The sequence below is a fragment of the Megalobrama amblycephala genome, linkage group LG4 (assembly GCF_018812025.1).
Source record: "Megalobrama amblycephala isolate DHTTF-2021 linkage group LG4, ASM1881202v1, whole genome shotgun sequence".
NCBI lineage: Eukaryota > Metazoa > Chordata > Actinopteri > Cypriniformes > Xenocyprididae > Megalobrama > Megalobrama amblycephala.
In genome coordinates, this window is record NC_063047.1 from 39,371,266 (window position 1) to 39,396,505 (window position 25,240).

Sequence of the window (25,240 nt, forward strand, 5' to 3'; positions counted from 1 at the left end):
ATTTTGGGTATAATTATGATTCAGGTTAATTATTATACTTCCTATGCACATTTTATTCATATTTAATTTGTGTATATACAATGTCAGTTTTTAAACTTTTAGAAGAACGTTCACTTTACTCACTTCCCACAAAGGTATTTATTTATTTAATAGTTTGTGTTTATCAGATTTTAATGTACATCATTTAGGTCAGCATTTGTTGTGTAGTACATGTTGACTTTTCATGTGATTGTAGTACTGTAAGAGTACTGCACTGTTTATTAGCACGTTGTAGAGAGATTAGATAAGAGAGAAAGTCTTGTAGGTAGGCCAGGTTGACACCTGGAAGCAGTTATAGCCGCAGAAAGTTTTACACTGGAAAACTGGATTTTCGGTATGTTTGAAGAAGCTACCGTGAAAAGCCTGTTCTCTTTTCAATGGCAGAGTTCAGGTCTTGCTTGCCTCTCCCATCCGAGGCTGTTTTGAGAGTCTGCAGCAGCAGCACAGGCATCAGGACGCGTCTGCGTCTGTTCCTACTTCCACCAATCACGTTCAACATCCTCGCGCATGCGCACTGGTGCACCGTACCGACTGCTGTCGCTCTCGCATCGCAGGTGTCAACGGAGCAAGCGTCTCTGCTGCAGCTGTGAGTGAGGAAACCTATCTGTCCTATCGAAAAATATTAGTCCTTCTAAGAAGGCGGCAGTACAGATCGGACGGCATGAAAATGTTCGAATGAGACCGTGAGCTCGTCTCTGTTGCCAGGGTAGATTTACGCGGGGAAGAGGGCGGCTTTCCGGGCTGTAGACAGCGGGCTCTCGGAGCGTCTTCAGCGGGGAAAGCTGCGGTCCTGCTGCCGCCGCCGCTGCTGCAATGTTCGTGCAGGAGGAGAAGATCTTTGCAGGCAAAGTCCTGAAGGTCCACGTCTGTACTATGGAGGGCACCGAGTGGCTGGAGGAAGTCACGGAAGACACCACTATAGAGAAACTCAAGGAGAAATGCTTGAAGCATGTAGGTTTGCCATCGGTTAGCTGGTACTGTTAGCCAACCCGGGCAGGACAGGCCCGCTAGATTTTCAGAGTCATTGCCAAGTATTTTTAGTAACTTACAGACGAGTCGACGGTGCTATTTATAATTTAGCAAGCTGGCCCGTCACCTCCGTCTCTGTGGCTGGACTGTAACTACCACTGTCACTCTTGTTGACTCACAGTGTACAGCTGACTTTAACTTGTTGACAACCTCAATTTGTTTACAATATATCTGTCAAGTACTGTACACACATCTGTGCAGATCAGTGCACACCCTTTCATATGTTCTGTGAGGATTTGATCTGCAAACTTAATTGTTTGAAGGTTGTGGATGTGTTTGTAAGCACTTTAGCAGGTGGCATCACCACATAGATTGAACTGTAAGTCAAGTCTGGTTCCAGCTTCAAGGTGTAGTTTAGTTTGAAAAGTACCGTGGTATTACCCTGTGCATATTGGCACGATAATACCAAGTTTTATGGACATATATCATGCCAGTGCTGTAGTGTTCTTTGAAGTACTTTGGAGTATCATGTAAAAAGCAGGATACATTAATTATTCAGTACAAAGGTGTATATCAGTGTACCGTGGTGACAACTGACTTTAACTGTACCATGGTACCACAGTACTGGACCACCCTGTGTGGATGCCAAAATGGGCTGAGCTCATAAGTGGGGGGACCAGACTCACATGTAAAGATGTGAATTTTATGGAGCATTCAAAAGTGTGGGGTTGATAAGATATTGACTTTTTTTTTTTTTTTTTTTAAAGAAGTCTCTCTGATGCTTGACAAGGCTGCATTTATTTGATCCAGTAAAAACAGTAATATTGTGAAATATTCCAGTGTAAAATAACTCTTCTATTATAGTTGAGCAAGTTTTTAGTTTAGTTATTAAAAAAATGTCATCATCATTGCTTTAGTCTTCAGTGTCACATGATCCTTCAGAAATCATTATAATATGCTGATTTGCTGCTTAGGAAGCATTTCTTATTGTCTTCAATGGTAAAAACAGTTGCTTAATGTTATTGCTGAGACTGTGATTTTTTTTTTCAGGATTATTTGATGAATAGAAAGTGAATTAATTTGAAATAGTATTTTTGTAACATCATAAATACCTTTACTGCCACTTTTTATCAGTTTAATGCATCCTTGTTGAGCAAAAGTATTATATACACTTTTTTTAAAGAAGTTTATATATATATATATATATATATATATATATATATATATATATATATATATATATATATATATATATATATAGGGCTGTCAAACGATTAATCACGATTAATCGCATACAAAATAAAAGTTTGAGTTTGTATAATATATGTGTGAGTAATGTGTGTAATTAATATGTATATATAAATAGACACAAATTAATGTATATATTTAAGAGAAATATGTTATTTATGTACAAATGTATTTATATATAATATAAATTATATAAAAATATAAATAAATACATATACTTGTAAATATTTCTCAAATATATACATGGATGTGTTTGTATTTATATATACATAATAATTACACACAGTACACCCACATATATTAGGCAAACTCAAACTTTTATTTTGTATGCGATTGATTGTGATTAATCGTTTGACAGCCCATATATATATATATATATATAATATATATATATATATATATATATATATATATATATATATATATATATATATATATATATATATATATATATATATATATATATAAATATATATATAATTTTTGTTGTTGTTGTTGTTGTTGTTAGGACTAAACAGGAATAAACATCCTTTAAACTCATTTATGTTTTTAGGCACTGCAGAATCCACAATGCTATTTAAATCTTTTTTACTTAATCTATATTTTCGTCTCTTACAGTATGTCCATGGAAGTCTAGAGGATCCTAAAACTCTTACACATCACAAACTTATTCATGCTGCCACTGAGAGAATTCTCACTGAATCCAAAACTGTTGCTGAGGAAAATCTTAAAGATAAAGGTAATGAACATTTTTGGTGCATCTACAAAGGGGATTCTCAACCTTTTTGACTCCAAGCCCCTCATTGTCCACAACAATCTTCAAAGGCCTCATCATTTTTGTAATTTATAATTTAAAAAATAAATAAAATAAGAATAAGTACTTTCAAAAGTATGATTTATGTAAATATATATACAAAAAAGCCTATAGAGTTTTATTTGGTTTTTCTAATTTACATGACTTTTCCATGTCTGGAAAACACACGTTTAAAATTAGACTACCTTATATATCCAGGTTTTTCAAGACACTGGGAATTAAAATAAGAATTGATTTAGATTTTTAGTTGTTTTAGCTTAATTTAATGCTTGTTTTGTCTTATTTTAAATCATTTTAATGTCATCTCTGGCTGAGAACGACTGATCTAGAGTATAACATAGTGTTTTGTATATGTTCTTTGTATTTAAAATTCTAAAAGACACAAACCCTTATTTTTTATTATTTTCTAGATTGCTTATTATTGATAAAGAAAAGACCTCCACTGGCTCCACCAAAAATGACTGACATATCTTCTGAGGAGAAGGTATGTGGTGACCGTTTTCATTTTTGGGTGATCTATTCTCAATGCTTACTATGCTTTTACACTTCTAAGATTTTTGATTCTGCCAAATTAACCAATTTTGTTCTTGTTGACAGAAAAAGCAAGAGAACAAAGCACCAGATAAGGAGGCCATCCTTAAAGCCACAGCAAACCTGTCCACTCGTAACACTGACCGTACTGTAACTCAGCACAACATCAGAGATGTGGGTACACAGTCTGTTCATTTTGACTTTTCATTGCACTGCAGAATATATTGTTTTAAATCTTACAATATTTTTTTTTTATTTTATTATTTTTGTCAGTTTCAGACAGAGCTGAGGAAGATTCTGGTCTCGCTTATTGAGGTGGCTCAGAAGCTGCTGGCTCTGAATCCAGATGCTGTTGAGCTTTTCAAAAAGGCCAATGGTAAGCTATGGAAGTATGGATAGACACCTGACTTTATTAAATCCATGCTTTTCTGACATCTACCATGGTAATACTATCGCTGCGTCCGATTATGCCTACTTCCATGCTATATACAGTGGTAGGTGAAAAACAGTATGTGAGCCAAGTAGTAAGTCCGAATTTATAGTATTCATAAAACAATAAGTGAAAAGTACCCAGATGACCTACAACTTCTGGCAAGATTCTGAAGAACACATTCGATGGACACTTTACTATGAGGCGGTAGATCACATGACATGGCGGATGTAGTACGTCCAAATTTAATTCATACTATATAGAACATATTTTTTAATGGTCTTGAAGTAAGTTTCAAACCAGTTGTAGTACAATCTATACAGTATGCGATTTTGGATGCAGCATATGTTTTGGGACATATTCCATACCATTGTATTATTTGAAGTACAATATAGTAACATTGTTGTACCATAGTACTGCCACAGTACTTTGTTGTTGTTGTTTTTACAAGGAGTCATTATTAACCTATTTGTTCATTTCATAACCGCTCAGGCCACTGTGCAGGAGTCATTTTGCTATCTTTGCAAATGTTGGTGAGTGAATATTCTTTCTATCTTCGCTCTCTGACAGCCATGCTGGATGAGGATGAGGAAGACCGTGTGGATGAAACGGCCCTGCAGCAGCTGACTGAGATGGGTTTCCCTGAAAGCCGCGCTGTGAAGGCTCTGCGCTTAAATCAGTAAGTGCTCTCAGCTGTGGTTGTGAAATATGTGTTTTGTAAAGAAGTCTCTTATGCACACCAAGGCTGCATTTATTTGATAAAAAAAAAAACAGTTAGGAAGTAATATTGTGTTATATTTGCTGAGTTCTCGCCATGTCATAATTACCGTAGTCTCAAGATGACAACACGTGCCGTTCAATTCGCAGCTGTAACGTCCTCAGACTGGGAATTATGCGTTTCTATGGCAACACTATCAATGCCTAAATGAATCCACAGCAGTCATGTGGTACAAAAAGTAGGAGCTATCAGAAAATTCCCATCTTACAAGATGTAATTACAAGCTCTAGAAGGACTTGAACGCTTTTTACAAGTTGAAATCTCATATTTATGGTAATTACAACATGGTGTGAACTATTATTACAACTTAACATAATAATAGTATTTTATTTTAATATATTTTAAAAGACATTTATTCCTGTTATGGCAAATCTGAATTTTCAGCATTATTATTCCAGTCTTCAGTGTCACATGATCCTTCAGAAATCATTCTAATATGCTGATTTGGTACCCAATAAATATTTCTTATTATTATCGTAGTATAGCTGTGCTGCTTAATATTTTTGTGGAAACTGATACACTTTTTTCAGGATTCCTTGATGAACAGTATTTAAAATTTAAATAGAAATCTATTGTAACATTAACATCTTTGTCTCATTTGATCTGTGTAATGTAAATATAAATGCTGAGAAAAAATTACATTTCTTTACTGTTACTCTACTTACTGCAAACTTTTTAACAGTAGTGTAAATTATCCATGGATAAATATGCATAGCATTTCTAGTTGGGAGTATAGAGTCCAAGACCGCTGTCACATTGGCAAGCGAAACAAACAAAAATTATGTAATTTCAATCATTGAATGAACACATAACGTGATAAAATGTTTAAACATGATATTTTGAGTTTGGTGCTGAATAACCTCATCAATGTGTCCCAGCTCTCAGTGGAACTGTCACTAATAACTAATCACTCTTTCCGCAGCATGTCTGTGACCCAGGCTATGGAATGGCTGATTGAGCATGTAGATGACCCCATGGTTGACACTCCTCTGCCGGGACAGGACACCCCAGGGGCAGCAGCCGCTGCAGCTGCAGCCCCAGCCCCAACCCCAGCACCTGCCCCAGGTCTTTCCGCCACAGTTTCAGGGGCCCGTGCTCGTCTGTCGTCTCAGGCCAGCATAGATGAGGCCAAGCAGGACGAACTGACAGAGATCTTTAAAAGGATCAGAAGGAAAAGAGAGTTCAGGCCTGACTCACGGGTTAGTGTCATGTGGGTGTCATGAGAAACAGGAGAAGAATAGTTCATTTTTAAACCCAAACATTATAAGTTTCCCGATGCACTGATGATATACTGTGTTAACAGCCTCATTGGTTTGCCCCGAGCATGGAGATTAATTTGCATGAAATCAGATCCTTTTGTTCAGTTTTGTCTATATACCGTAGAAATGACTTAACACCAGCATGATGCCACAAGACATTCTTTTACAACAACTGAGAGTAGCTGTCATTGTTAAAAGTGGAAACTGGAAATTTGTGCTTCTACTCATGTCTGTTATGACACTGAGTTTGAATTAATGAAATGCGAACACATTTCCAGGAGTCTTATTTTAATCAGGTTTCTAACCACATATGAAGAGACTTTTTTAGTTTAAGTTTTTTGTAAATTTGGTATGTGAATTTTTTTTAGTATTTCTATTTAGCTTTAAATTATTTTTATTTCAGTTTTAGTTTTAGTCATTTTAGTACTTCAACTTTTATTTCAGTTAATCACCAAGGCAATACTTCCAATTTTCTTTTAAGTTTTTCATATCATATTTTATTTCAATTAAAGAAAACAATTTTAATAGTTATAATTTTAGTTAAAGGGTTAGTTCACCCAAAAATGAAAATTCTATCATTAAGTACACACCCTCATGTCGTTCCAAACCCGTAAGACTTTCATTCATCTTCGGAACACAAATGAAGATCTTTTTAAAGAAAAAGCTTTCTGTCCCTCCATTGACAGCCTACGCAATTGAAACTTTGATGCTTCAAAAAGTTCTTAAAGAGATCATAAAACTCATCTATATATATATATATTGAACAATTTAGTCCAAATGTTCCAGAGAGACACAATTGCTTTATATGATGAACAGATTGAATTTAGGCTATTATTCACATATAAACATTCATCAACTCACACATCAGTTGTGGTAAACGGAAGCTCAAGTATGTTTGCTTGATGCACGAGAACCAATGAGGTTCATTCTCGTGTGTTACGCAGCACGTTTGAGCTTCCGGAAGAGTTTTGTTCTGGCCCATCAAGCAAGTGTGAGCTTCTGTTTATGTTCACTGATCAATGTTTATATGTGAGTAAAAGCCTAAATTAAATCTGTTTACCATAAAAAGCTTTTACGGTTTAAGTTTTACAATCTCTTTATGAAATTTTTGAAGTTTCAAAAGTTTGTTGCGTAGACTGTCTGTGGAGGGACAGAAAGCTTGCAGATTTCATCAAAAAGATCTTCATTTGCCTTCTGAAGATGAACGAAGGTCTTACAGTTTTGGAACGACATGACATTAAAGGGATAGTTCACCTAAAAATGAAAATGCTGCTTACCCCCAGCGCATCCAAGATGTAGGTGTCTTTGTTTCTTCAGTAGAACACAATTGATGATTTTTAACTCCAACCACTGCCGTCTGTCAGTGGTATAATGCAAGTCAGCGGGAACTTGGACTATAAGAGTAAATAAAACACGACAGACAAATCCAAATTAAACCCTGCGGCTCGTGACGACACATTGATGTCCTTAGACACAAAACGATCGGTTTGTGCGAGAAACCGAACAGTATTTATATCATTTTTTACCTCTAATACACCACTATGTCCAACTGCATTCATCACTCGATTCGTGAGGTCTGATCGCGCTCTGACAACAACAGTGATGTCTCGCGTATATACTTCAATGAGTGCCAGACATCACTGCTGTCACGAATCGAGTGATGAATCCCTTTAATGACAGAATTTTCATTTTTGGGTGAACTAACCCTTTAACAATAACAACACTGATAGCAACAAGCTAAAATCCATTAAAAAACTTTAGCAACCACATAGCAAATGGCAATCACCCACAACATCCTAGTATTGTGTAATTTACATTCTGCACAGGCAAATGCCACTTCAGAATGTAAATGTATAATTCAGGATCTTTGTAAAACCTGCAGTAATTCACATCAAAAATAGCTGCTTTTGTGTTACTGTAGTTTTAAATGAGACGCATTGTCTCGTCTGTGTGTTTGTGAGCAGGCAGTGATTGCGCTGATGGAGATGGGATTCGATGAGAAGGAGGTGATTGATGCCCTCCGCGTCAATAATAATCAACAGGATGCGGCTGTATGTAAACATTCAGAGGATCATGTATATTGTGTTATTTCTCCAGCCATTTTAGATACTAATCATTACTATAGATAGATAGTAATTAAGCTGTGAATTCTTTCAAAGTTAAACCTCTATTCCCACACAGTGTGAATGGCTGCTAGGTGACAGAAAGCCCACCCCTGAGGATCTGGACAAGGGCATTGATACCAACAGTCCACTGTTTCAGGCCATCCTGGAGAACCCCGTTGTACAGCTTGGTCTCACAAATCCCAAGACTCTTCTAGGTGACTTCTCTTCCTCTATACTAGGGATGTGCCCGAAGCTGAATGCTATGTTCGGAAAGGAAATTATGCATTCTATGGATCCCCTAAAGGGACGTGGTGATGGAAAAAAAATGAGATGGAAGTAAAAATTATATTTCAATGCTTTTCCGTTCTCTCGCAATTATGTAGTTGGGTAATTATATTGTATATAATTTGCAGGCATCAGGGAGCCGCTATCAACACACGGGGTATTGAAATCGCTTTTGAATGCACATTCGCTTTTTACTTTCACTTTACAATTCGCAATCACGAGTAATCTGTAGGGAGCAGCGGTACTGAGCACACATTTTATAAGATATTTGTCAATGACTCTCCAGATTTGCACACCAAATCCTCCGACATAGTCTTGTCAGTCCTTACTGTCTTCATGTGATAAGTGAAATCATGATGTACTGTAATGTAACGACTAACACAGCAAGCCTAACCATGTTCCTTTTGGGGCTCCGTAGAATGCATTATTCATTTTTAGGGCACATCCCTAAATACTCTTCTTTTGAAATGTTTCGGTTAGACTTTATTTTGATGGTCCACTTTAGACATTCTGTTGTATATAAGTAACTTTGCACCTACAGTGGCATGAAAAAGTATGTGAACCCCTTGCAGAATCTGTGAAAATGAGAATTATTTTAATAAAATAAGAGGGATAATAAAAAATGCATGTTATTTTTTGTTTAGTACTGTCCTGAGTAAGAGATTTTACATAAAAGATGTTTGCATTTAGTTCACAAGACAAAACAATAGCTGAATTTATTAAAATAACCCCATTCATAAGTATGTGAACCATTGATTCTCAATACTGTGTGTGGTTACCTGATGATCCACGACTGTTTTTTTGTTTTGTGATGGTTGTTCATGAGTCTCTTGTTTGTTCTGAGCAGTTAAACTGAGCTCTGTTCTTCAGAAAAATCCTCCATGTCCTGCAGATTCTTCAGTTTTTAAGCATTTTTGCATATTTGAACCCTTTCCAGCAGTGACTGTAGGATTTTGAGATCTGTGTTTTCACACTGAGGACAACTGAAGGACTCAAACACAACTATTAAAAAAGGTTCAAACATTCACTGATGCTCCAGAAGGAAACACAATGCATTAAGAGTCGGGGTGTGAAAACTTTTGAACAGGATGAAGATGTCACAATTTTTCTTATTTTGTTTAAGTATCATTGTTTTTCATTTAGTACTGCCCTTCGGAACCAACAGAAGATACTTGCATGTTTCCCAGCAGAAAAATTAAGTACAATTTACCTTGATATTTGAATTCAAAAGTTTTCACCCCTCGGCTCTTAATGCATCGTGTTTCCTTCTGGAGCATCAGTGAATGTTTGAACCTTTTGTAATAGTTGTATTTGAGTCCCTCAATTGTCCTCAGTGTGAAAAGATGAATCTCAAAATCCTACAGTCACTGCTGGAAAGGGTTCAAATATGCAAAAATGCTTGAAAACTGAAGAATCTGCAGGAGCTGGAGGATTTTTCTGAAGAACAGAGCTCAGTTTAACTGCTCAGGACAAACAAGAGACTCATGAACAACCATCACAAAACAAAAAACAGTCGTGGATCATCAGGTAACCACACACAGTATTGAGAATCAGTGGTTGTTTTGTCTTGTAAACTAAATGCAAACATATTTTATGTAAAATATCTTACTCAGGACAGTACTAAACAAAAAATAACATGCATTTTTTTATTATCCCTCTTATTTTATTAAAATAATTCTCATTTTCACAGATTCTGCAAGGGGTTCACATACTTTTTCATGCCAATATACATGTCAAACTAACTCTCATTAGAGTATTAGTTGAGCATTAGTAGACTGTTAAGGGTAGGGTTATTAGAGTAAGTTGACATGTAGTTGCTTATAGTCAGTAGAATGTCAATATAAACCATCAAAATAAAGTGTTAGCAGATATTAAGCAGACAGTCTACTAATATTATAATGAGAGTTAGTTTGACATGTAGGTGCAAAGTTACTTATAATCAACAAAGTTGGGACCATCAAAATAGCGTTACCAGTATTTTATTTACAAAGGTTTGCCTTAACATATCAATTCACTGAAGAGCGTCTGTGAACACCAATTTTCTAGTCATACCACAGATGCAGTTGGATTGATTTTTTTTTTCTCCCCCTTCAAAATTAATTTTCTTCTAGTTTCTCCTCTGTACCTTTCAGTTGGAAAAAAAGATGTTTCTGGCTGATCAAAACATGTCATTTCAAGGTTTTCTAGTCTTTATTTGATTATCCATTTGGCCAGTTACTGTATGACATCCAGTTTTCCCAGCTGAAAAGTAACCCTAGACTATGATGCTGCCACCACTATGCTTGATGGCAAGATGACGTTATCTGGGTGTGTGGTTTGTTGTAAACATAGCACTTTGCATTCAAGCCAGAGTGCTCAATTTTCACTTCATCAGATCACAGCAGTTACTTCCAAAGCCTTTCAGCTTTTGTCACATGGCTTCTCACAATCTTCAGAATTAAGTTGGACATGCTCGGAAATGGCTTCCTTTCTAGCCACTCTCACAAGGATGACTCAATCTTTGAAATACTGAAAACATTGCTGATGTCTGGACAATATGTCCCATGTAAGGCAAAGAGCTCTGCAAGTGACCTATTGGTCCCTTCTCTTTCAGTTGCTCTTTCTGTCTGGTTGGTCCATTAGTTAAGCTGATCTTAAAGGGTTAGTTCACCAGAAAATGAAATTTCTGTCATTTCTGTCGCAAGACCTTCATTCATCTTCAGAACACAAATATTAAGATATTTCTGAACCACACATAGGCAGCAACGTCATTGCACCTTTTAAGGACCAGAAAAGTAGTAAAGACATCATTAAAACAGTTGATGTGAATGCAGTGGTTCAACCTTAATGTTATGAAGCGACGAGAATACTTTTTTCGTGCACAAACAAAGCAAAAATAACGATTTTATTCAACTTTATTTTATTCAATGATTTTATTAAATTTTTCTCTACCCTGTCAGTCTCCTACGCTGTTGACGTAGTGAAGGCAGTGCAGCGCTTCCGTGTTTACGTCCGAATGCCGGCTCAGTGTTGGCCAATAATGAGTCGCCATTCTGATGCTGAACAAGGAAGCTCTGCACTGCGTTCACTACGTCAACATAGGAGACTGATAGGGAAGAGAAGAAATTGTTGAATAAAGTCATTATTTTTGTTTTGTTTTTGCACACAAAAAAGTATTCTCGTTGCTTCATAACATTAAGGTTGAACCACTGCAGTCAATGGACTATTTTAACGATGTCTTTAAGTACCTTTCTGGACCTTAAAAGGTGCAATGACGTTGCTGCCTATGTGTGGTTCAGAAACCCTCGCATTTCATCAAAAATATCTTGATTTGTGTTCTGAAGATGAACGAAAGTCTTACGAGTGTGGAACGACATGAGAGTGAGTAATTAATGACAGAATTTTCATTTTTGGGTGAACTAACTCTTAATGTGATTTAAATACTTTCTGCTTCAAAGTCCAAGACCACTGTTGAATCATTTAGCAAAACAAACTATTTAGTGCACCTTTAAAGGTGCCATAGAATTGAAAATTGAATTTACCTTGGCATAGTTGAATAACAAGAGTTCAGTACATGGAAATGACATATAGTGAGTCTCAAACACTATTGTTTCCTCCTTCTTATGTAAATCTCATTTGTTTAAAAGACCTCAGAAGAACAGGCAAATCTCAGTATAACACGGACTGTGATGCAACAGTCATTAATATGTACGCCCCCAAATTCATGCATATGCCATATGTGGTTAAAGTTACCATCATTTCTTACTGTATTCACGGAGACAAGAGCCGTCATTATTTTCATTATTAAACACTTGCAGTCTGTGTAATTCATAAACACAACTTCATTCTTTATAAATCTCTCCAACAGTGTGTAATGTTAGCTTTAGCCACGGAGCACAATCAAACTCATTCAGAATCAAATGTAAACATCCAAATAAATACCATACTTACATAATCAGTTATTCTGCATGACGAACACTTTGTAAAGATCCATTTTGAGGGTTATATTAGCTGTGTGAACTTTGTTTATGCAATGTATTATAGAGTCGCGAGCTTGGGCCGGGGAGCGCGAGCATTTAAAGGGGAAGCACGCTGAATCGTTGCATTTATAATGATGCCCCAAAATAGGCAGTTAAAAAAATGAATAAAAAAAAATCTATGGGGTATTTTGAGCTGAAACTTCACAGACACATTCAGGGGACACCTTAGACTTATATTACATCTTCTGAAAAAGCATTCTATGGCACCTTTAAACTGTATTTTCAATTAGGTGCAGTCCAGTCTGTGCCAGTTGTTAGTTAAATGTGGCTGAGACATGTTTTTCTTGGCTTTGCAGCGTTTGAGGACATGCTGGAGAACCCGTTGAACAGCACGCAATGGATGAACGACCCTGAGACAGGTCCGGTCATGCTCCAGATCTCCAGAATCTTCCAGACACTCAACCGCACGTAAAGCACACCTCATCTCTGGAGCAGCCGGAACCACAGCATAGGGAAAAAAGGTCAATCATTTATAAGAGAAGAGTGAGTGAGAGTGTGTGTGCGTGTGTGTATGTGGCATAACTATTGTTTTAAGTGGAGAAATCACAGAAGATGAATGTAAAAATACGATGATGACATTTCACACCGTTATACAGAGGAAAATATCTATTTATATCTCTACACAACACTTGTACAAATACAATATAAGCAGTAACTTAATAATAAATTGCTAACTTCATTATTTAGTTTTTTATGTTTTAATAAGATCTGTTTTAATTATATTAAGCACATGCTTTATTTTATATAATTTCTCTATATAATTGTACAATTGGACACAAAAAAAAAAAAATCTCAAGAAACACTTTTGTATGTTTCTTGTGCTCAAAGATCAAATTACAACCAAATTATTTGACACTTCACATGGTACGTTTGTCATAACTAAATGTTACTACAGGGAGATAAACAATGTGTATTCAGTTATTTTTTATTATGTTTAAAAATGAAACACTTAATGTATTCATATCCAAAAACATAAACTGAACGTACGTTGGGGGGAAAAGCAAGCACCAGCAGTTTTTGGCTTCTCATTTGAAAATCATTCAAGCTTTGTGGTTTCATTAACACTACAGAGGTTTCTGTGATGTGGATGTGACGCAATAGCAGTTTGCAGCCCCCTTCTGACAGCTATGTGATAGATATTGAAATCTAACCTGATCCCTTTGTTCCTCTTATCTCTTTCATTCTTCTGATCTATAAATCAACTATTCAGGTGGAATCTGTCCAAACGGACTCGAGTCAGTTCTGATTCCATCGGTTTAGAACAAAGATGGTATAAATAAGTACTGGATCATTTACTCTGTTTGCCCTCAGTAGCTCCTGCATCAGGGGTTTTCAAGTTGAAGTATTACAGTACCTTTTTATCCAATATCATAATCAAGCTGCTGCCTCTGATCTCACTCACATCCCTGCACACGTTGATATTAATGTGAACTTAGATGATTACAGGAGGCTGGGCAGACTTTAGGTTGTACTAACTAAAATAAAATGACTTTTACTTTATGAATTGGTTCTACTACAGTACATCAGTTTCTACAGTATATGTAAGTCGTTGTGTTTAATGACCAGTATGAATTATATGTGCTTAGTGTGATCGCAGTTCTCTTATGTCACACTTTTTACAGTGCACTTACTAGTTTTTGCACAGGAAATTCAGACTGAATTCATAGTACGCAACATTCTAATGTACTCTTTTATTTTAAATGATACATTAGATGTTCATCTTGAAATTCCCTGTCTAGAGTGAAATTCAGGCATTGTGTTTTCTAAAAGAAACGGTTATTTAAGTTTTCAGTCAGAATCAAGATAAAATGTCATTTGATTGGTTCTGTTATGCATTTTTTTCTAACATTTTGATTTGTATCAGATAAATATATTACACAAATGTGGTCATACCAAACACCAATTTTAGATTCATAGATAATTGTGTGAATTAGAGGATGGAATATGCTTTTTTTTTTTTTTTTTTGGCCAAGTGTGGAGTGTTTCCATTCAATATTTGAATCGTGTTGGTGTGAAGTGTGTGCTCAGGGGTTTCTTAGCCATACCGGGCAAATATCTGCTATAGTAATGCCTACTTTATCAATACAAATAACAGTAGCTTAGTGATTGCATTATCAGAGAACTCTATGAATATATCTTAAAACTTACTCTTTAAATGAAACCTTGCTATCCTTGTGTGATTTATTTATTTTGAGGCCAAATATAGTCAATCATGAAACCATCGTTAGAGAGATTGTCAATGCCGTTTTAGAGAACCTCACCTATTAAAATGGTACACTAAGTTCACTTCACTCAGTGGCTTCATATTGTATGTACTTAAAGACTATGTTTAACACATTCAGCATTTGAAATCAGACCATCTCCATTGACTTGACAACATATGTTTTTTTTTTTCCCTTAAGAGAGGTAGCTTATGTTGTTTTGGATGACTAGAAAGTAAAGGCTTCTATGCAATTCAGTTTTTTGTTGTTGTTGCCTCAGCAGAAAAACAACAGGTTTCCGTATCATGATGCATTTGTAATATTTGAGTATTTGATGTGCACTTTCATATCATATCATATCATATCATATCTTTTTTTTTTTTTTTTTTAAATTTGAATCAAATTTTGGTTTCATCATGGGTAAGCTGTGTAAAGTAGAAAATGGTGTATGATTTCAGTATTTTAAAATGTTTGATGTTCATTCATTTACTGTTTAGAAATGCTTACATGGTTGAACAGTGGCATTTTGGAACCCGGATCTTCATTTTCTTAATGTCAGTGTGCTGAATACCTTAAAAAGTTTCATATTTGTTTTTCTCCCTCATTTTAAAAAGGTTATCAGGTCACAGAGGTTATGATGAAATGTCTTGAAGGTCTGGTGCTCTTGTGTTACCATTTTACTTTTGTGTCTTTGCTCCATGTACAATTTCACATAGAGCCCCCACTGTCTGAGAGCTGAAATCTAACTTTTCTCAATCCAATTGTTGAAAAGTCTTTCATGACAAATAAAAAAAAGTTTTGAAATCCCTGCTTTTTCTAATTATTATTATTATTCTCTACATGTTGCATTAATTCAACATAGTTCAGGAGTCTGAAAACAGCCTAATATCTTTCTTTGCATGTATCAAAGTTTGTTTAAGGGACCTGTTTCACTCAGTTAGGCTTAATAATACTACTTTCAGTGTTATTTGAGTTATGTGTTATTATACACTGAACAAAATTATAAACGCGACACTTTTGTTTTTGCCCCCATTTTTCATGAGCTAAACTCAAAGATCTAAGACTTTTTCTATGTACACAAAAGGCCTATTTCTCTCAAATATTGTTCACAAATCTGTCTAAATCTGTGTTAGTGAGCACTTCTCCTTTGCCGAGATAATCCATCCACCTCACAGGTGTGGCATATCAAGATGCTGATTAGACAGCATGATTATTGCACAGGTGTGCCTTAGGCTGGCCACAATAAAAGGCCACTTAAAATGTGCAGTTTTATCACACAGCACATGGCACAGATGTTTTGAGGAAGCGTGCAATTGGCATGATGACTGCAGGAATGTCCACCAGAGGTGTTTTCTTCAGGGATGAATCCCGATTTTCACTGTACAGGGCAGATGGCAGACAGCGTGTATGGCGTCGTGTGGGTGAGCGGTTTGCTGATGTCAACGTTGTGGATCGAGTGGCCCATGGTGGCGGTGGGGTTATGGTATGGGCAGGCGTACGTTATGGACAACGAACACAGGTGCATTTTATTGATGATATTTTGAATGCACAGAGATACTGTGATGAGATCCTGAGGCCCATTGTTGTGCCATTCATCCACGACCACCACCTCATGTTGCAGCATGATAATGCACGGCCCCATCTTGCAAGGATCTGTACACAATTCCTGGAAGGTTCTTGCATGGCCAGCATACTCACCAGACATGTCACCCATTGAGCATGTTTGGGATGCTCTGGATTGGCATATATGACAGCATGTTCCAGTTCCTTCCCATATCCAGCAACTTCGCACAACCATTGAAGAGGAGTGGACCAACATTCCACAGGCCACAATCAACAACCTGATCAACTCTATGCGAAGGAGATGTGTTGCACTGTGTGAGGCAAATGGTGGTCACACCAGATACTGACTGGTTTTCGGAGTCAGATACTGTATCAGTATCAGTAAGCCCCCCACAAAATGCTGGTGAGATAAAACCATTTATACATTTAGCAGATGCATGATGGGTGCAGACAAACAGTGAAATGTCACCTATATGGCAGAGGTTTTAAACTGGGGTCCGGGGACCCCGGGGTTGTCCCAAGGGATTGGTAGGGCCTAAGTGGCCCGTGGAAAACTTTAGACATAAACAGTGAAAAAAAAAAAATCTATTTAAAAGATAAGATTATTTATTTTAGATGATGTTAAAATGTATAATATCTTAATATGTTCCTGGCTTATAGTCACATTTATCAGATTAGAGTTGGTTGATAGTTTAGCCAACATTTTGCAACGATATAAACAAACAGCTACGTTATATATTCTATTATATCGCTTTACTTGATAGTGTATACCCTGGTTTCACAGACAAGGCTTAAAGGATTAGTTCACTTTCATATTAAATTTTTCCTGATAATTTACTCACCCCCATGTCGTCCAAGATGTCCATGTCCTTCTTTCTTCAGTCGAAAAGAAATTGAGGTTTTTGATGAAAACATTCCAGGATTATTCTCCTTATAGTGGACTTCAATGGACCCCAAACGGCTGAAGGTCAAAATTACAGTTTCAGTGCAGCTTCAAAGCCGGGCTTTAAACGATACTAGATGAGGAATAAGGGTCTTATCTAGCGAAACGATCGGTCATTTTCTTAAAAAAAAAAAAAAAAAAAAAGTAAATTGCTTTATAAACACAAATGATCGCCTTGCAAGTGTAACAGCGTAAGCTTTTTTGAAGAATATGGAAGGCGGTCTGGCGGAAGCACTTGCAAGCCAATCATTTGTGTTTAAAAAGCATATATATTTTAATTTTTTAACTTTATATATTGAGTTTACAAAAGTTTTGTTGTATAACAGCAGTAAGCCACTTGGGGCAGTGTGTAACCATTAAATTAAAACCATGAATTAAATTACCATGGTTAATTTAATTTGGTTATTGATTTAAATCAGTATTAAGTTCGTTTGTGATTACAAATCGTGGACTGCGCATATCTAACGCCTCTTTCCCCCGCTGCACTACAGCAGCGACTGCGCATATGCAGCGCATATTTCACCCTCTGCAGTACAGCAGTTCGCATGCGCGAGACTAGGTACATCACTCACGCGCCAACATGATCAGCTGTACTTCTAGTCTCTTCTCTAGAGACTATTTTTAATCATCAGAATTTAGGCCTATTTTCAAACAACAAAGTAAATCTTGCAGGCCATGTATTAACAATCAGTTAATGCTGTAAAATGCATACAAGTGTCAAACGTGTGTTTGCATCCAAATCCTCCAAAAAGTCCAGCACTCAGACAACTATCAGCAGATTCTTCACAAGTGCAAGCGATCAATCTCAACCAATTGACCAGCCTGGGATTAACTTCCAAGACCGACGCCATGGGGGCAGAGGAAAGGTAAGAGCTTTATTTGCAGAGCAGACAGCTTGTTTACTTTGTAAATAATCTGCAGTCCTATCATACAATAGAGTCATGTCAATAATAATGTAAGTCAAAAATGCATTGCATTCGCATGCACGAAGCTTTTGCTGTTTCAAAGCAGCACCGACTAAAATGTAAACCTGTTCTGATTTAGAAGAAGTTACGTGATGGAGGAATGTCCTCAGAAAAACGACCCAAACTCTCTCACAATGTGGAGGAGGAGAGAGATGAGTGCATGGTGACCCCCAGCACCTGTAAGGACATATGCACCATGCATGTCATTCTTTTCATTATGTTTATTGGAGTTTTTGTGTGTAACTGCATTGGACATTTTATTTTAAAGCAGCTTGTTTACACTGATATCATAAGATGTAAAAATGTGTTTTCTGGCATTTACTCTAAGCAGGGCTCAACAATTATGTTTTTTGTGCTCTTCAGGTCTGTTCTTTTCACTGACATGCCTTAAAAAAAGACTTTTGATGGTTTTTATATACTTTTAAATAAGATGTTTAGGTTTTTAAGGCATGAGAACAAGTACAATTAGGGCTGTCAAATCGATTAATCGCATCTAACACAAAAGTTTGTGTTTACATAATATATGTGTATATACAAATAATTACTACTATATATATATATATATATATATATATATATATATATATATATATATATAAAATACACACATACATAGGGCTGTAAATAGTTTTTTTTTTAAATTGCGCACCATTAATCGCGGCTAAAGGTGCAATATGTAATATTTTTGCAGTAAAATATCCAAAAACCACTAGGCCAGTGTTCTATATTTTGTTCACTTAAGTACTTACAATATCCCAAATGTTTCCAACTATTTGTAAATCATGAGAAAATTGCAATTTAATCCGGGACGTCTGAGGAGTCACCTGTCAATTGCGTCATACCCGTGTTAACCCTCGATGTTTTGCGAGTATCATGCTTTACCGTGCCTCAGAGAAAAAAAACTATTTTGTCAAGTAGCTAACATAGCATAATCAGATGCAGCTTTATTTTTAGTAACAGTAGTACAGCATTTTCTCCATCATACAATACGTTTTAAAATTAATTGCATGCCATTTATCAACACAAGACATCCAGCATTTAATATGATCATTTTCAACACACTCAAATGTATCTAATATGATAAACAGAGCTGCTTTACCTCATACTCATGACCAGAAAAGCGGAAGCAGCGCCGACGACTGTGGCATAATAAAACTTCCGCTGCTCGTGAGGCTTGTGTTGCACAATCGCTCCAGCGGCCTTGTTCAGTTCCCACAACACTTGGCCCTGTTCTGCTTCATACTTCAGTAACATTAATAATTACATCCATGAACATGATTTCTTCCTGAGTCCTATCCCTATTCTTTTGTACCGTCCGTTGAGGTGAAGACCACATGTCCCAAGATTCCGCTCTAAAACTTGGCGTCATCAAGCTACGCCTTTGTTTTGAATAGGCCTCTAGCGACCTCTAGCGGACAGAATTCTAACATACTATACTTTTAATCGCACAGTTATCGTGAAATTAAGCATACACCATTTATTACGTCCATTTAAACGCCCATTTTGCCAAAATAACCAAATGATATGATTTCATATAATTCATACATTTATGTAGGCTACACTAAAGCACCCATAAAAAAAAATCACAGCAAAAAAAACATTTCAGAATTCACGGAGTATAGTATGTGCAACAGCAAAGAGCTTGTTTACATTTTAGACAAGTCAAGTTGCGATACTGTTCAGGACCACATGGAGATGCCAAAAAAACCCTAAACCAACCTTGACCTGCATATATATGAAGTACACAGCAACATAGACAGGACAAATCCAAACATTATCCTGAATGTGTGTGAAAACAACGTGAATGTACTGAAATGTGCATAAATACAATGTGTTTCAGAGCGTCAAAAGCGCTCATACATGATTTGTTTGCGCATCAATATAACGGACTCATGCATGCTTCTGTACGTCACCGCAATCATCTTTACTTTGATTGCAATCCTCATCCATCAAAACTTTCATAGCAAGAAGCTGGTTTGCTTTATCCAGCCGAGAAACATAGTTTTCATATCATCTGGCCATACAGCGGTGGGATGTTTCGACGTTCCGTTCAGACAGGAACAGCGCAATGTGGGAGGGCTCGTGCTCTTCAGATACAATGACAGAATATGACAGAAAGTTTGTGTTTTAAAGCGAAACAGACACTGTTATGTTACGTTATGATGCGATTTCACATGCTTTATATATATATATATATATATATATATATATATATATATATATATATATATATATAATATAAAATATGCTGTGTGTATATATAATATATATAATATATAATATGCTGTGTGTAAATATATATATATATATATATATATATATATATATATATATATATATATATATATATATATATATGCGATTAATCAATTTGACAGCCCTAAGTACAATACATGATCAACATAAAATGTACTGACAATGCATCACTGACTGTTATTCTTGCTGGCATATTCATTTTATTTCTCTCTTCTGTGCAGTAGATAAGATGGTATCCCCTAGAGCAAGTGTCAGCCATGCCACCCTGACGAGACTTAAAGATTTCAGCTGCCCAGGGAACTCAGAGAGCAGAGTCTCCGATCAGGGTATAAAGATGGAGGTGGAGCCTTCAGACTCTGGAAAAACTAAGACATCTGCCATGCACCAACACGATACTATCATGGAGAACAGCTCATCTGAGTTGGTGGAAGAATTCAGAGAAGAACCTATTAAGATTAAACAGGTTTGAGTTTATAAGCAATACTTGTATGTTTCAGAGGGTGTTCTTTGTCTTAACTGGTTTATATATAAAATATAGTAGTCAGAATCAGAAGGAGCTTTATTGCCTGGTATGTTTAGTGAAGACTCAAATGTTTTCAGTCATGATGTTTTTGCTTTCCTTTACTCAGTTTGCTAAGAATACTGTGATCAGAAAAAGTTCAGAAGAGCCTGGCATTCCCAACAGGAGAACCAAGACCATATACACCCCTCTAGAGGAACAGTACATGGAGATCAAAAAGCAACATGTGGACACAGTGCTTTGCGTTGAGTGTGGCTATAAGTACAGGTTCTTTGGTGAGGATGCAGAGGTAAGAACTAGAGCAGCCCATCACAATCATCATACAATGGGTAATTAATTACTCTATTCAAGGGTGTATATACCAGTGGTGGTGACTTTTTTAACTGGGTATGCTGGGTGATGCAGTTACGTTGAGTGGGTTTATAGCTAATATGCGAGACGCTCACGTTCTCAGTGTTAGTTTACTCCATTGCTTGCTTATGACAAATAGCAACACAGCGAAAAGTATTTCTAATAAGTTGGATCTTTTATTGAGAGTAGCCCGCATTTACTTGTTGAGAATTGCCTTCACAAGCAACCGTAAGAGCTTTTGTGATGTTTGAGTCGACGGAGGCGCGACATGCTAAAAAGTTGTATTTGCAAAATATGCTGTATTTTGTAATCCGCTAAGTGCCGCTAGTGTCACAGAAACAACATACTTCACCTTTAAACGTATCAGTTTAGGACACAAATAAGAATCACCATGGTGTCAATTTAAATGTATGCCAGAAGAACTTTTTAAATTAATAATTAAAAATAAATATAACATAATTAGTATTAGCAGCTTATTATAAATAAAAAAAAATAAAATGTAATTATAATAAATATAAGTAGACTATAATAAATAAAAATATCAGTATTCTTTAAAAAATAAGTTGAAATTATGCAAAACTGATGACTTTAACAAATGCACAGACTATCGATTAATATCCTCTGATAGGCCTATCTAGTAGGACTATCTTAAACAATTTATAAGTTTTCATAAAATAAAAATCCCTATGGAGAAAATGAAATACTATGAAAATAGTTTTAGTTATGATTTTGTTCCCCATTTGGTTAAGTCTAGTTAGTTTTGTATCAAATACAATGTGATTTTCATTGATCGAGATCTGGCAGTAGCTCATTTTTCCTCTTGGGCGAGCGATCCGCTCACAGCTTATCCTGCCATGTAATCCGCCATAGGCCAGCGAACCAATGAGAACGCGGGACAATGATGACACTCCATAACAAATGCGTAAAGACGCAAAACTGCTGTAGATCAGCTTACCCGGAAGTCTCCGTAACTGGCAGATTTAAAGAAAATTACAGTCATTTGGCAAATAAATAAATTACAGACTGTTACATGCGCATTACCAATCATGTAGGCTTTATGGTACTCCTCAAACAAGGGATTTAATAGTAATTTATAATGTTAATATTAATTTTGCCGAGTCCACGAATGGCTTGGGTATGCAGAGCATTCGCAGCGTATATGGACTGCACGCCACTGGTATATACATGTAGATTTAGATTACTGTCCCTCCATTAAAAGGCCATTCCACCAAACCTTTCAAGCTTCAAAATGTTCATAAAGAGATCATAAAAGTAATTGACTTGATAGCACTGGTGCTCCTTACTAGTGATCCTAACTGAAAAATTTTGGAGCACTCACCAATAAAAAAAAGAGCACGCACCACAACTACAAAGTGTGTATATGTGTGTATATATATATATATATATATATATATATATATATATATATATATATATATATATATATATATATATATATATATATATATATATATATATATATATATGGTGGTATATATATTATTACCGGTGGACTGGTGCATCTCTAGAAAGCAGGTCGCACCACAAGAATTATTTGCATTCGCACAAATGCTCAACATAAATATATTTTGAGGTCGCATAGATTAAATTTGTGGAGCATATGCAACCAAAATGTTCAGTTTCAAGCCTTGTAAACAAAAGTTCAAACGTGCTTGCTTGATGCAGAATTTTTATTTTCGGGTTAACTATCCCTTTAACGTAGTGGCATTGACTTATTTCCATTAATAATGTTCGACTTTGAAAGACTTATTGTGTGCAAAATTAACTTTTTTTTAAGAAACCTGATTTGTTTTTTTCCCCTTAAGTACCAAATTTTCTTTTTCATAGATTGCTGCAAAGGAACTCAATATCACTTGTCATCTGGACCATAACTTCATGACGGCCAGCATCCCTACTCATCGCCTGTTTGTGCACGTTCGCCGACTGGTCTCTCAGGGTTACAAGGTCACTGACATTCTTCTAATTACAATATGCTGCAAATTTGTCATGTAGAGATGAGTATATCTATGAACATCCCATTTTATTATTATTTTCTGTGGTTTCAGTCAGTGTAAGAGTGTTTTCATGCCTCATTTCTTAGGTAGGTGTAGTGAAACAGACCGAAACTTCAGCCATCAAGGCCTCCAGCACCAACAAGAGTTCTCTCTTCACACGGCAACTTCATGCACTTTACACCAAATCCACGCTTGTGGGAGAAGGTATTGTTTCTGCTCTTAATACTCCATAGATTCATAATTGCCTTTCATTTCTATTTTAAGATTAATTTCAATATCTGTTGTTGACCAGATTCTCAGCTGCAGTTTACAGTTTTCAACTCTTTGATGGGTGTCATACTGTACACTACCGTTTAAAAGTTGGGGGTTGGAAAGATTTTTTGGTAATACTTTACAATAAGGTCTCATTTGTCAATATTAGTTAATGTATTAAGTAACATGAACATATTTATTAAACTTTGAATGTTAATAAAAATCCAGCTGTTCATTGTTTGTTCATGTTAGTTCACAGTTACTAATGTTTACAAATACAACATTTGATTTTAATAATGTAATTGTAAATATTGAAATTAACATTAACTAAGATTAATAATGTTGTAGAAGTATTGTTCATTCTTAGTTCATGTTAACTGAAGTAGTTACCTAATGAACCTTATTGTAAAGTGTTACCATTTTTTAAAAATTTTTTTTTATTTAATCATGTGGCAAAGTTTAATGGCAAAGCTTTCAGTGTCACTTTAGCAGTGTTGCCAGACTGGGTCAATAGCCGCTTTTCCACTGTCGGGCCAGTGCGAGCCAGGGCTAACAGCGTGCCGGGCTGGGCCTGTGGCCACAGACCTTAGGCACCGAGGCCAAAATCAAATTGCATTTCCACTGTCGGTCCGCTAGCTCCGCAGCGCTGATCTAAAAACTGCCCTTAAACACACTTCCCTTGATCAAACATCACACAACCCAACCCATTTCAGCGTGTAGACCATCACCTGACTACGATTAGCTCCGCCTTTCACCTCGACCGCGCCTCAAGCCCCAGCTGGCCCGCTTTGGACCAAGGTTTTCGGCGGGCCGAAAAACCCGTGCCTTTGGCACCGAGGAAGCACCGAAGAGGCACGATCAAGCCCCGGAAGTGACAGTGGAAACGCGACCGGCCCTGGCACGCACTAGCACGCCCGCCTTTGGCCCGGCAGTGGAAACGCGGCTAATGATTTCCAGCCCAAAAGCTCTCAAACCCGCCGAAAACATTCACTGCCAAAAGAACTCTGTTGTCATGACAACCAAGATTTATAATGACCATTTACCTCATTTCAACTAAATAATGATGACAAAATAAAATTATAAAAATGAATGAATTTCCCTGACAGGAGAACAATACAACAGGAAAGCTTAGCAAATACATGCAGTAAAAGAAAATGAGCAAATATAACAAAAATTGTTTCTTCGCAATCAGATAGAAACTTTTAAAGTTAATTTGTAAACGGCAGCCAAGAAATTAACAGACTTCAACCCTCGGAAACACACATGGTGACGCTCATGCACACACCATAACAGCTGAAAATGTGTAATTCGTGATCAAAACCTTTTGCACAGTTCAAAATCAACAAAATCGACATCAACACCAGCCCACTCTGCAGTGGGTGTGTGTGTGTTTGCTAACCTGAGTTTTGTTTTTTTTACCAATTAGCATATCAAATTTAAATGTTTAAAAACCTCCAAACTGATCCCAAACGAGCCCAAATTTTGTCTCACATTGAGTCTGACAATCAAATTCAAAACTGCCCAATCTGGCAACACTGCACATTATCCTTCAGAAATTATTCTAATATGCTGATTTGCTGCTCAAGAAACATTTAATATTATTATTATTATTATCAATGTTGAAAACGGTTGTGCTGCTTAATATTTTTGTGGAAATTGTGATATTTTTTTTCAGGATTGTTTCATGAATAGAAAAA

General features: G+C 36.3%; 2 protein-coding genes across 9 annotated transcripts in view; both read left to right on the forward strand.

The window, feature by feature from the left end:
- The first annotated feature begins 544 nt into the window (after positions 1-544).
- On the forward strand, positions 545-15,482 carry ubac1 (UBA domain containing 1). Of its 2 annotated transcripts, none has more exons than XM_048189217.1 (10): positions 545-990; positions 2,875-2,995; positions 3,481-3,554; positions 3,668-3,775; positions 3,881-3,977; positions 4,602-4,710; positions 5,732-6,008; positions 8,033-8,119; positions 8,250-8,388; positions 12,774-15,482. In XM_048189217.1, the coding sequence occupies exons 1-10, from the start codon at positions 853-855 to the stop codon at positions 12,887-12,889; spliced, it is 1,266 nt and encodes a 421-aa protein (XP_048045174.1). In that variant the 5' UTR covers positions 545-852; the 3' UTR covers positions 12,890-15,482. The 2 variants fall into 2 exon arrangements, with proteins under 2 accessions (XP_048045174.1, XP_048045172.1); XM_048189215.1 differs by having other exon boundaries at positions 546-990; positions 3,875-3,977.
- A 1,915-nt stretch (positions 15,483-17,397) lies between these two features.
- Positions 17,398-25,240, forward strand: part of msh3 (mutS homolog 3 (E. coli)) — an 80,886-nt gene continuing 73,043 nt past the window's right edge. The window contains exons 1-6 of one of the 7 annotated variants that reach the window (XM_048189225.1): positions 17,398-18,050; positions 18,229-18,328; positions 20,627-20,868; positions 21,035-21,214; positions 23,125-23,241; positions 23,378-23,495. In XM_048189225.1, the coding sequence (XP_048045182.1) occupies positions 17,889-18,050; positions 18,229-18,328; positions 20,627-20,868; positions 21,035-21,214; positions 23,125-23,241; positions 23,378-23,495 (919 nt within the window). In that variant the 5' untranslated portion in view covers positions 17,398-17,888. The remainder of the gene's footprint in view (positions 18,051-18,228; positions 18,329-20,626; positions 20,869-21,034; positions 21,215-23,124; positions 23,242-23,377; positions 23,496-25,240) is intronic. The other 6 variants (XR_007184690.1, XM_048189223.1, XM_048189222.1 and 3 more) reach the window with 6 other exon arrangements.